The 14,073-nt window shown below is 40.5% G+C and overlaps 1 protein-coding gene across 1 annotated transcript in view; it reads left to right on the forward strand.

Moving 5' to 3' along the window:
- The window catches only part of LOC144504716 (utrophin-like), a 631,247-nt gene that overhangs the window by 269,638 nt on the left and 347,536 nt on the right, over positions 1–14,073 (forward strand). The window contains 2 exon segments of the mRNA XM_078230463.1: positions 6,321–6,435; positions 12,343–12,581. Of these exon segments, the coding sequence (XP_078086589.1) occupies positions 6,321–6,435; positions 12,343–12,581 (354 nt within the window).

The raw sequence follows: 14,073 nt of genomic DNA on the forward strand, positions 1-14,073 counted from the left end.
CTGGAGCTGTGAAGCAGCAGTGCTAACCACTGTGCAACCGTGCCGCCCCTTTGCCGAACCATTTTTTGCCTAGTCCCACTGACCTGCACTTGGATCATATCCCTCCACACCTCTCTCCTCCATGAACCCGTCCAAGTTTTTCTTAATGTTAAAAGTGACCCCGCATTTACCATTTTATCCGGTAGCTCATTCCACACTCCCACCACCCTCTGCGTGAAGAAGCCCCCCCTTATATTCCCTTTAAACTTTTCTCCTTTCACCCTTAACCCATGCCCTCTGGTTTTTTTCTCCCCTAGCCTCAGTGGAAAAAGCCTGCTTGCATTCACTCTATCTATACCCATCAAAATCTTATACACCTCTATCAAATCTCCCCTCATTCTTCTACGCTCCAGGGAATAAAGTCCCAACCTATTCAATCTCTCTCTGTAACTCATCTTCTCAAGTCCCGGCAACATCCTTGTGAACCTTCTCTGCACTCTTTCAACCTTATTTACATCCTTCCTGTAGCTAGGTGACCAAAACTGTACACAATACTCTAAATTCGGCCTCACCAATGCCTTATATGACCTTACCATAACACTCCAACTTTTATACTCGATACTCCGATTTATAAAGGCCAATGTACCAAAGGCACTCTTTACAACCCTATCCACCTGTGACGTCACTTTTAGGGAATTCTGTACCTGTATTCCCAGGTCCCTCTGTTCAACTGCACTCTTCAGAGTCCTACCATTTACCCTGTACGTTCGTCTTTGGTTTGTCCTTCCAAAGTGCAATATCTCACACTTGTCTGCATTAAATTCCATTTGCCATTTTTCAGCCCATTTTTCTAGCTGGTCCAAATCCCTCTGCAAGCTTTGAAAACTTTCCTCACTGTCCACTGCACCTCCAATCTTTGTATCATCAGCAAACTTGCTGATCCAATTTACCACATTATCATCCAAATCATTGATATAGATGACAAACATCAATGGACCCAACACCGATCCCTGCGGCACACCACTAGTCACAGGCCTCCACTCAGAGAAGCAATCCTCCACAATTACTCTCTGGCTTTTAGAGCTCCGAAAGCTTGTGTGGCTTTTGCTACCAAATAAACCTGTTGGACTTTAACCTGGTGTTGTTAAACTTCTTACTGTGTTTACCCCAGTCCAACGCCGGCATCTCCACATCATTCTTCCATTGAGCCAGTGTCTAATCCAATTTACTACCTCCTCATGTATACCTAGCGACTGAACCTTCCTAACTAACCTCCCATGAGGGACCTTGTCAAAGGCCTTGTGAAATTCAGGTAGACAACATCCACCGCCTTCCCTTCATCCACTTTCCTGGTAACCTCCTCGAAAAACTCTAATAGATTGGTCAAACATGATCTACCACGCACAAAGCCATGTTGACTCTCCCTAATAAGTCCCTGTCTATCCAAATATTTGTAGATCTTATCCCTTATCACACCTTCCAATAACTTGCCCATCACCGACGTCAAACTTACTGGTTGATAATTTCCCGGATTTCTTTTGGAACCTTTTTTAAACAACGGAACAACATGAGCCACCCTCCAATCATCTGGCTCCTCCACCTTCCTTATTACTAAGGAAGTCTTAACAATGCACCTAGAAAAGCATAGTATGATTAGAAAAAGTCTACATGGTTTTATTAAGGAAAAATCCAGTTTGACAAATTTCTTAAAGAGTTTTTTGAGGATGTAACTAGTAGGTTAGATGAAGGGGAACCTGTAGACATAGTATATTTGCATTTCAAAAAGGTGCCACACAAAGGATTAAGAGGTAAGTTAAGTGCTCATGGAGGTTGGTAGTATTTTAGTATGGATAGTGGATTAGATAGAAGAGAGTAGGAATCAAGGGGCTTTTTCAGGTTGGCAAGCAGTGCATAGTGGAATGCTGCAAGGATTGGTGCTGGGACCTCAGCTATTTACATTCTATATTAATGACTTATTAAGAGACAGTAATATATCAAAGTTTGCTGATGATACCAAGCTAGATGGGAGGTTAACTGCGAGGAGGACACAGAGAGGTTGCAAAGAGATATAGGATGAAATCTTACCAAAAAATGGCAGAGTGTTGTTTCCAACAAAAAAACCAGCATGTTTCACTCCAGACCTTAGGACACTGCCAAAAAAAATCAAGGGGGTGTGTTTCACACCATCATATGGGGGGCAGGGCCTTAATACAGCGGCAAAACCCCGCTGCTCAAAGATCAGGGCGCCATCTTTAAAGCTGAGTAAACATCACTACCCCCAGCCCACCACGGAGGTCTCAATTTCCATCTCTGTTAAAGTTAACACTTCTCCCCCACCCCTATCATTGGCCCTTTCTCTCCCCCATCGACCTTCGCATTCCCCCAATGGCCATCACCGGCATCCACTACTGCTCCGCCCACTTCTGACCACAGCCACATCTAAATGAATCCCTCCCCTCAACCAAATGAGGCTCCCATTGGGGCCCCATCCTTGGCACAGGTTGGCATGGTACCAACTTGATAATGCCAACCTGTGCCAAGGGGTGGTGCCGGGGGCATTGCCAGGCCACTGCTTGGCCAAATCCCTCTCACCTGGGGGCAATACTTACCTTTTTGACCCAGGGGAAACATGAACCTGTTGTAAATAGCATCAGCATGATGGCACCACAGCACCCGCTGAATATCCAGTGAGCGGGCAGTCCCAGAGAGAGTGCTCACTAATGACATGCTAATGACATGCTAATGACATGCTAATGTATAATATGAGCTTTCTGTGATCCCGCAACATGTTTCACACTGAGGGACGGTAAGATTGGAATGAGGCGTGAACCGCACTCATCAGAATTTGAGCATATGCAGCCATTCCCACAGATGGAGAGTACGGATTTAAAGTCACCCGTTTGACATGTGTGGATAACAAGATGGCGGATGGAGTATAATGTACAATGTCGGGAAATTGGAGTTATTCACTTTGAACAACGAACAAAGAAAATTACGATGTGGAGATGCTGGGGTGGGCTCAGTAAGAAGTCTCACAACACCAGGTTCACCACCTGATGAAGGAGCAGTGCTCCGAAAGCTCGTGACACCAAATAAACCTGTTGGACTTTACCTGGTGTTGTAAGACTTTTTACTAAAGAAAATTACAGCGCAGGAACAGGCCCTTCAGCCCTCCAAGCCTGCACTGACTATACTGCCCATCTGAACTAAAATCCCCTACCCTTCTGGGGACAATATTCCTCTATTCCCATCCTATTCATGTATTTTGTCAAGATGCCCCTTAAAAGTCACAATTGTATCTGTTTCCACTCCCCCAGCAGCGAGTTCCAGGCACCCATCACCCTCTGTGTAAAAGAAACTTGCCTCATACGTCTCCTTTAAACCTTGCCCCTCGCACTTTAAACCTATGCCCCCTAGTAATTGACTCTTCCACCCTGGGAAAAAGCATCTGACTATCCACTCTGTCCATGCCTCTCATAATCTTGTAGACTTCTATCAAGTCGCCCCTCAACCTCCATCGTTCCAGTGAGAACAAACCAAGTTTCTCCAACCACTCCTCATAGCTAATGCCCTCCATACCAGGCAACATCCTGGTAAATCTTTTCTGTACCCTCTCCAAAGCCTCCACATCCTTCTGGCTCTCCGAAGAAGAAATTTACCTCATGCCATTCCCCCGTCGTCTTCTCCCAGTAGCCCTGCATATTCTTCCTTTACGGGTAATAATTCAATTCCCTCTTGAATATCTTGATTGAACCTGCCTCCACCACACTCAGGCCAGTTAACTTAATATCTGTGATTTGAAAAAATGTTAAGAGTCCAGTATAAAGAATGTAATAGCAGAGCATTTAGACATGCATGGTATAATCAAGCAGTGTTAGCATGGCTTCATGAAGGGAAATCATGCCTAACAAGTTTATTAGAACTCTTTGAGGTGGTAATGAGTAGGATAGATAAAGGAGAACCAGTCGATGTATTATACTTGGATTTCCAAAAAGCATTTGATTAGGTACTGCACAACAGGCTACTTAATAAGGTAAGAGCCCATGGTTGGGGATAGTATATTAGCATGGATAGGGGATTGGTTAACTAATAGAAGACAGAGTTGTGTTGAGAGGAGCATTTTCAGGATGGCAACTTAAAACTAGTGGAGTACCACAGGGATCAGTGCTGGGGCCACAATCATTTACAATAAATTAATAACTTTAACAAAGCAAGTGAACGTACTCTTGTCAATGCGGATGAAATAGGTGGAATGCAAATGATGAGGATGACAAAGAGTCTACAGAGGGATAGAGACAGATTAAGTGAGTTGGCCAAGGCAGATGGAATATAAAGTAGGAAAGTGTGACGTTATGCACTTAGGTTTGTACAACACTTCCTACCAATGTGTTTTAATCTCTACTAGCAAATAAAGACACAAAATCGAATTCAGATACTTAGAAACAATTTCATTTTATTTTGTAGCTACTTAGACAACAGCTACTTAAACATTTGCAATGCATAAGTCACTATCTGTTACTTTACTTAACTTAAGGTTGATTTCTACTTGCATGTGAAACCTTCCCAGGATTTTGCCTTATGGATATCAGCCTTTTTCTTCCTTTCCAAATGTTGTCTCTCCTTCCTGTGAGCTTGGTCCCTGGGTTCTTCACACTGCTACAAAAGTAAAAGTTCATTTATTAGTCACAAGTAAGGCTTACATTAGCACTGCAATGAAGTTACTGTGAAATTCCCCTAGTCGCCACAGTTCGGTGCCTGTTCGGTTCAATACACCTAACCAGCATGTCTTTCAGAATGTGGGAGGAAACTGGAGCACCCAGAAGAAACCCACGCAGACGCGGGGAGAACGTGCAAACTCCACACAGACAATGACCCAAGCTGGGAATCGAACCCGGGTCCCTGACTCTGTGAGGCAGCACTGCTAACTACTGTGCCACCGTGCTGCCCCGCTCTTTGAGGTATGATAATGCTAACACAAGCTCTTTGTGTTAGCGTTATTATACCTCAAAAGTTCTTTGACAACCGGCCAATGATTTAATCAGAAACTTGATTGCATCATTCAATTGGGCCAATCAAATAGAGCTGGCACAAAGGCACTGGTCCTTCCAGACCCCATTATGGTTGGGCCTTAAGTACATATAACTTACAATGCCTATATAATGAACACTGGCTCCAAAAGTTCTGTAAACAACTTCAGCTCTTTCGTTTGGGGACACCTTGTGTCCTTTGATAGGTTTCAGGCCAGCTTGGCCACAGGAATTGGCAGCATTCTTAAAAAACAACTTTAGCCCAAAAACCAAGTTTGCTTGATTGAAGATCTTTCAGCATATTAAAAGTTAAATCTCTGCAGGCCGTTCGGCCACAGAAGAATAAAGGATCTGAATACTACTTAAATGTAGGAAGCCTGCAGAAGACTGTAGTATAGAAGGATTTGGGAGCCCTTATACATAAATCACCAAAAGCTAGTGTGCACATTCAGCAGATAATAGGGAAGGCAAATGGAATGTTGGCCTTTATTTCAAAGGGAATGGAGTATAACAAAAGAGAAGTCTTGTTCAAACCATACAAGGCATTAGTTAGCTCACACCTGGAATACTGCGAACAGTTTTAGTCCCCTTATCTCAGGAAAGATGTATTGGCGCTGGAGGCAGAGAAGGTTCGCTAGGTTGATCCCAGGAACGGAAGGATTTTCTTAATGAGGAGAGACTGAACAAGTAGGCCTGTACTCATTGGAGTTTAGAAGAATGAAAGGCGATCTTATTGGGACATATATAATTCTCTGGGGGTTTAGCAGGGTCAATGCTGAGAGGTTGTTACCCCTTTGGGGAGAATCTAGGAGCAGAGGGCATAATTTCAGAAGAAGGGGTCACCTATTTAAGACAGAGATGAGGAATTTATTCTCTGAGGATAGTGAATCTGTGGAATTATTTACACAGAGGGCTCTAGATGCTGTGTCATTACGTATGTTCAAGGCTGAGATAGACAAATTTTTAATTGTCCTCATTTCACTTTTTTTAGCTGTTGATTTGACCTGGTTTGGATTTTACAGATGTAGAGGTTCAGAAAAGGCTGGTGGTTCATTGGTAGATAAATTCAAATTCAAAACACCAGGATTTGTTAGCTTTGGACCTTGGGAAATATGGGAAGAGCGTTAAATTTTATTTTTGGCTCTGATGCTCAGAAGATGAAACAGCATGCCTCATAAAACAAAACGTTTGAACTCCATGGAGTGCTCAACTTTGGCAGACTTCTGAGGAATTGAATGGTTAAGGGAGTGAAAATGATAAATGAATAAAGATTGCTTTGGTGTTATGAAAATGTTCTGTTTAATCTTTGTGCAGAGTAAGGTGGCACAGTTATCTCTCGACTGGAAAACTCTTAACACTGCTTTGAAAGATCTTAGTCAGCAGACCGTCATGGGAAGGAGTCAACCTATGTCACAACCAAAGGTTAAAGGTGAGACAAGTTCTTAAAATCATAATATAAAGGCAAAATATTTTAGATGTTAGGTATATGGAATAGAAACAGAAAATACTGGAAATACTCAGCAGTATCCATGGAGAGGAAAACAGAATTAACATTTTAGGCTCAATGACCTTTCATCAGAATGCTGAATTGAGGAAGTTCTATAATTTTGCCAGTCCCATTCAATGTTTTAAAGCAGTATGCTGCTAAACGTTTTATAGCGTGCATGCAAAACAACATTATTTTTTGTTTCTGTTTCTCTCCCATGATTCTGTGGTTTGTTCTCTTGTGATTTGATTTGATTGTTTTTTTTGTCAAAATTTAGTGTATTTAAAGACAAAATAAAAAATACGAACCTGATCAGAAGATTCAAATTACAATATTATATGTCTATGCCGGATATTTAAAATCTGCAGTTCTTGTTACTGTAATGTAAATGCTTGAGTAGGAGCTTGAGTTTAACAATGTTTCCTTTTGTCAGTTGTGCTGAATAGTCAGTGACATTCTCTTTCTGTTACATTGACGTGCAAGTACATTAAAGCTGAAGCTACAAAATGGGAAACAATTTAGAGACTGTGCGATCCGAGAGGATAAAAATAATTGTCTAATTTTGATCGTGGCCCAAAGCCTATTTTCTAGTCTATATTAGAAGTTCCATTGTCCTCATTTAGAAATTACATAGAACCAGGGAAAATTTGCTTAAAATACCTATCTGAACCAAAAACTGTAACTTTCCAAGTATGAAAATTGGGTGTTACTGAGAAATTGCCAAAAACAGTGAAAAACATAACAATTCTGTTTTATTTTGCTAACAATGGTCACATGTTACCATTACTGTTAAATTTTGGAAATGGATAGTGTTAAGAAATGGTCCAAAGGAGTACCACTGAGGACCTCTAAAGACATGGAATTATCTTGTGGTGCACAGATACTGTTTTTAAAGTTTTTTCTTGGAATGTGGGTGTTGCTGGCAAGACCCATTCTTATTTTCCCTTGAACTAAATGATGTGTTAGACCATTTAAGAAGCAACTACATTGCTGTGGGTCTGGAGTCACATGTAGGTAAGGACAACAGATTTTATTCCCTAAAGGGCATTAGTGACCCAGATATGTTTTGATGACAATTGGTGATAGTTTCATGGTCACCATTATTGAGACGAGCTTCACATTCCAGATTTATTTATTGAGTTAAATTCCACGAGCTGCCATGGTGAGATTTGAACCCATATCTGCAGAGCTTTAGCTTGGATTACTAGCCCAGGGTCATTACCACTATGCGTCCATCTCCCCACATTACGATCTTATTAGGGACATTATTAGAAACACCCATCAATCAACCGACTGTATTTCACCGCAAGATTTCAAATTTAAAGAAAAACACATTTTATTGTATATAAGAATTAACCAAAATAAACATCACTAACCGCACACTACAGTTTATAATTACTTATGCTTCTTTCTCACTCCCAAGAATTCCTTTATATGTTACAACAACCTTGAAAGTTCATTCACTTATTAATGCTCCCCAGTGTTCTAGCTATTCTCTGAGGTAAGATTCTATGAGGATCCTTCCATTAGCTTTCTGGCTCTGCAACCCTCCACCATTTCTTTACAGACCTCATGACTGTGGATGCCTCAGCTTCCTGTATTGGGTTGCCAGCAGATATCCAACTACCTTCTCACAGCTTCTAAATTAATTCTGCTGACTGCTTTCAGCCCACAGCTCTGAGAGGACCATTTCTTCATTAGCTGCAGGCTAGAGTGAACCTTCCAGCTTCCTTTTCCTCACAAATTCCAAACTGAGCTGCATTTTCATGGTGAATGATAAAGTTTGTATTTTCTCTGCTTAAGTGCAGGCCTGGCTAACATTAATTTCCTTTGGTTCTTCCCACTTGGTGAGGTGCAGCCTACACAAGACCAGATTTGCAACTGCTTCTGTCTATTCGCAAATAGCTTCTTCCCTGCTTCCATCAGACTTTTGAATGGACTTACCTTGCATTAAGTTGATCTTTCTCTATACCCTAGCTATAACTGTAACACTACATTCTGCACTCTCTCGTTTCCTTCTCTATGAACAGTATGCTTTGTCTGTATAGCACGCAAGAAGCAATACTTTTCACTGTATGCTAATACATGTGACAATAATAAATCAAATCAAAATCAAATCAACTGATCTGCTTGCTTTTTTCAGCAATCACACATAGACAATCCCTAAAGTTTTAAGAGTTTCCATATCTGAGCAAAAACTTTTTTACCTAGAGGGTGGTGAGGGTCTGGAATGCGCTGCCTGGGAGGGTAGTGGAGGCGGGATGCCTCACATCCTTCAAAAAGTACCTGGATAAGTATTTGGCATGCCATAACATTCAAGGGTATGGGCCAAGTGCTGGTAAGTAGGATTATGTGGGCAGGTCGGGGCCTTTCATACGTCGGTGCAGACTCGATGGGCTGAAGGGCCTCTTCTGCACTGTAGTATTCTGTGATCCTGTGATATCACTGAGGAAGCTTCAGGCTGATCCACATGCAACAACCGTCTCTGAAATCTCTGCTCACATTTTGACAGCTGTGACCAATCCCATCACAGCCACTGAGGCGATCCCCAGCATCCAAAACAATCAACAACATTTCAAAACAACCAACAACATTCCAAAACAATTGCCAACATTCCAAACAATCAACAACATTCCAAAACAATCGCCAACGTTCCAAAACAATCAGCAACATTCCAAAACAATCGCCAACGTTCCAAAACAATCAACAACATTCCAAAACAATCGCCAACATTCCAAACAATCAACAACATTCCAAAACAATCGCCAACGTTCCAAAACAATCAGCAACATTCCAAAACAATCAGCAACATTCCAAAACAATCAGCAACATTCCAAAACAATCAACAATGTTCCAAAACAATCAACAACGTTCCAAAAAGATCAACAACATTCCAAAACAATCACCAACATTCCAAAACAATCACCAATGTTCCAAAACAATCAACAATGTTCCAAAACAATCAACAATGTTCCAAAACAATCAACAACATTCCAAAACAATCAACAACGTTCCAAAACAATCAGCAACATTCCAAAACAATCAGCAACATTCCAAAACAATCAACAATGTTCCAAAACAATCAACAACATTCCAAAACAATCAACAACGTTCCAAAACAATCAACAACATTCCCAAACAATCAACGTTCCAAAACAATCAACAACGTTCCAAAACAATCAACAATGTTCCAAAACAATCAGCAACATTCCAAAACAATCAACAATGTTCCAAAACAATCAACAATGTTCCAAAACAATCAACAACGTTCCAAAAAGATCAACAACATTCCAAAACAATCAACAACGTTCCAAAACAATCAACAACATTCCAAAACAATCAACAACGTTCCAAAACAATCGCTAACATTCTAAAACAATCAACAACGTTCCAAAGCAATCGCCAACATTCCAAAACAATCAACAACATTCCAAAACAATCAACAACGTTCCAAAACAATCAACAACATTCCAAAACAATCAACGTTCCAAAACAATCAACAACGTTCCAAAACAATCAACAACGTTCCAAAACAATCTGCAGCATTCCAAAACAATCTGCAGCATTCCAAAGTAATCGGCAACATTCTAAAACAATCAACAACGTTCCAAAGCAATCGCCAACATTCTAAAACAATCAACAACGTTCCAAAACAATCGCCAACATTCTAAAACAATCAACAATGTTCCAAAGCAATCGCCAACATTCTAAAACAATCAACAACGTTCCAAAGCAATCGCCAACATTCTAAAACAATCAACAACGTTCCAAAACAATCAACAACATTCCAAAACAATCAACAACATTCCAAAACAATCGCCAACATTCTAAAACAATCGCCAACATTCCAAAACAATTGCCAACATTCCAAAACAATTGCCAACATCCCAAAACAATCAACAATGTTCCAAAACAATCAACAACGTTACAAAACAATCGCCAACATTCGGAAACCATCAACAACATTCCAAAACAATCAGCAAAATTCCAAAACAATCAACAACATTCCAAAACAACAACGTTCCAAAACAATCAGCAACATTCCAAAACAATCAGCAACATTCCAAAACAATCAGCAACGTTCTAAAACAATCAACAATGTTCCAAAATGATCAACAACGTTCCAAAACAATCAGCAACATTCCAAAACAATCTGCAGCATTCCAAAACAATCTGCAGCATTCCAAAGTAATCGGCAACATTCTAAAACAATCAACAACGTTCCAAAGCAATCGCCAACATTCTAAAACAATCAACAACGTTCCAAAACAATCGCCAACATTCTAAAACAGTCAACAACGTTCCAAAGCAATCGCCAACATTCTAAAACAATCAACAATGTTCCAAAACAATCAACAACGTTCCAAAACAATCAACAACATTCCAAAACAATCAACAACATTCCAAAACAATCAACAACATTCCAAAACAATCGCCAACATTCTAAAACAATCGCCAACATTCCAAAACAATTGCCAACATTCCAAAACAATTGCCAACATCCCAAAACAATCAACAATGTTCCAAAACAATCAACAACGTTACAAAACAATCGCCAACATTCGGAAACCATCAACAACATTCCAAAACAATCAGCAAAATTCCAAAACAATCAACAACATTCCAAAACAATCATCAACATTCCAAAACAACAACGTTCCAAAACAATCAGCAACATTCCAAAACAATCAGCAACATTCCAAAACAATCAGTAACGTTCTAAAACAATCAACAATGTTCCAAAATGATCAACAACGTTCCAAAACAATCAGCAACATTCCAAAACAATCTGCAGCATTCCAAAGTAATCGGCAACATTCTAAAACAATCAACAACGTTCCAAAGCATCAACAATGTTCCAAAGCAATTGGCAACATTCTAAAACAATTAACAACATTCTAAATAAAGCCAAATAAAGGTGGATTGGCTGTGGTAAATGCACGGTGTTACCACAGGGCAGGAAGGGTGGGCCTGGGTAATGTGCTCCTTCAGAGAGTCGGTGCAGACTCGATGGGATAAATGGCTTCTTTCTGCACTGTAGGGATTCTATTGCTTTTTATCTGTCAGCGTTAATGGATCCTTTTCACCCAAAACTAATCAGTTCTTCCTTGGGCCATTTTGGAAGAATTCAAAGGGCAATTAAGTTGATAAATCAGATTGTGCAGCTTGATCACTGATGGTTCAAAGGATTTTTATACATGAAACAAAACAGCTTATAGGGAAACATATTGAGGTAATTAAAATCTTCAGGAGAAGAGAGATACTGTATTTCATAATGGCAATATTAATGGATCAGCAGTTGTTGTGTATCCCTAAGAGTCAGCCACACTGCTGTGGGTCTGGAGTCATATGTAGGCCAGACCAGGTAAGGACCATGTAGTGAAGCAGATGGGTTTTTACAACAGTTGACACTGGTTTAGATTTTTATTGAATTTAAATTTCACCATCTGCCATGGTGAGATTCGAACCTGGGTCTCCAGAGTATTATCTGGGGTCCCTGGATTACAAGTCCAGTGACGATAACACTGTGCCATCACCTTCCTAACAATGGTGAGTTGCATTTATATAGTTCATTTAACTATCTAAAACATTCCAACAGAAGTGGGATCAAACAAAATTATATACAGAACCACATAAAGAAACATTATGACAGATGAGCAAAAGCTATGTCCAAGAGCTAGGTTTTAAGAAACATTTTAAATGAGAAGCAAGAAAGATATCGAGGTGGAGAGGTTTAGGTAGAGAATTTGAGTGGTTGAAAGGTGGTGCTAAAGGCTTCACTGTCTAATGGTTTGGGTGAATGTGGATGAGTCTGATGGTCTTTTCTCATCTTTCCCTTTGTTTTTGTAGTTCACTCCACTGTTCAAACAGTGACCCTGGTGTCAGCAACACCACCTTCTCCTGGAGCCACTCACCTGGTTCTGCGGGATGCCTTTCCCCCAGATTCTGAATTATTGATGCCAGCGGATCTCAACAAGTCTGCAGCGGAGCTCATTGACTGGTTGACACTCATTGATCAGATGATCAAATCGAACATAATTACTGTTGGTGATCTGGAGGAGATTAATAAAACCATTATACGCTTGAAGGTATAGAAAATAACAAGCTGATAACTTGCAGTTGTATATTGTGCCTTTAACATAATGAAGATTCACACCTGTTACTGATCTATAAACTGTGTTTAATTGTGTACAGTTGTGGGCTTTATCTGGAGTTTAACTTGAACACTTGTAAAGAGACACTTATTGAACCTATAGTATGATTGAGTTAACAGGTATGTGGTTATAATGATTAACTCTGAAGAAATGTAAGACTGATGTGCTGTACTGTTCTATGTTCTATGAGAAAAGATTGACACAAGGACTTTTCTTCACCAACACCTTTCAAGATGAGTACAAAAAGCTGCTTCAAACTGACCAATCAATGGTGGAGGATCTGGGATAGGGATAGGCTGAGTTGTAGAAGTTTTAGAAGGGAGATGGACTGAATGGAGAAGATTTGGTAGTGATGGCCAGAGCATTGGAGGGTTTAGTAGAATGAAAGGGTGATGGGACAGTGCAGCAGAGGGTTTATTAGTGAGACAGGCGGAGGGTTTAATAATGCGACAGGTGGAGGGTTTATTAGTGAGACAGAGCAGTGGGTGGTTTAGCCGTGAGAGAAAGGTGGAGGATCAAGACTGCCACCACAGAGAACTGTTTGGTTTACTTTTTTTTATTTACGGGATGTGGGTGTCACTGGTTAGACCTAATTGCCCTTGAGAAAATGATGGTGGTGAGCTGCCTTTTTGAACCACTGCAGTTTTTTATTACAGTAGACTGAAAGATTGCTGTCATAGCGTCATAGAGGTTTACAGCGTGGAAACAGGCCCTTTGGCCCAACTTGTCCATGCCACACTTTTTTTTTAAACCCCTAAGCCCCAATTTCCTGCTTTTGGCCCATATCCCTCTATACCCATCGTACCCATGTAACTATCTAAATGCTTTTTAAAAGCATCGTACCCGCCTCTACTACTACCTCTGGCAGCTTGTTCCAGACACTCACCACACTCTGTGTGAAAACATTGCCCCTATGGACACTTTTGTATCTCTCCCCTCTCACCTTAAACCTATGCCCTCTAGTTTTAGACTCCCCTACCATTGGGAAAAGATATTGACTATCTACCTTGTCTATGCCCCTCATTATTTTATAGACCTCTATAAGATCACCCCTCAGCCTCCTACGCTCCAGAGAAAAAGTCCCAGTCTATCCAGCCTCTCCTTATAACTCAATCCATCAAGTCCCGGTAGCATCCTAGTAAATCTCTTCTGCACTCTTTCTAGTTTAATAATATCCTTTCTATAATAGGATGACCAGAATTGCACACAGTATTCCAAGTGTGGCCTTACCAATGTCTTGTATAACTTCAACAAGACGTCCCAACACCTATATTCAATGTTCTGACTGATGAAACCAAGCATGCCGAATGCCTTCTTCACCACTCTGCTGTATTCCATGATGTGTTATATTCTGCAGCGCACTTGGACTTGCAGGGTGATTTAATTATTTTAAGGGTACACAATTTTGTGACCATTCCCTGTTCTA

The sequence above is a fragment of the Mustelus asterias genome, chromosome 15 (genome assembly GCF_964213995.1).
Source record: "Mustelus asterias chromosome 15, sMusAst1.hap1.1, whole genome shotgun sequence".
Classification (NCBI taxonomy): Eukaryota; Metazoa; Chordata; class Chondrichthyes; order Carcharhiniformes; family Triakidae; genus Mustelus; species Mustelus asterias.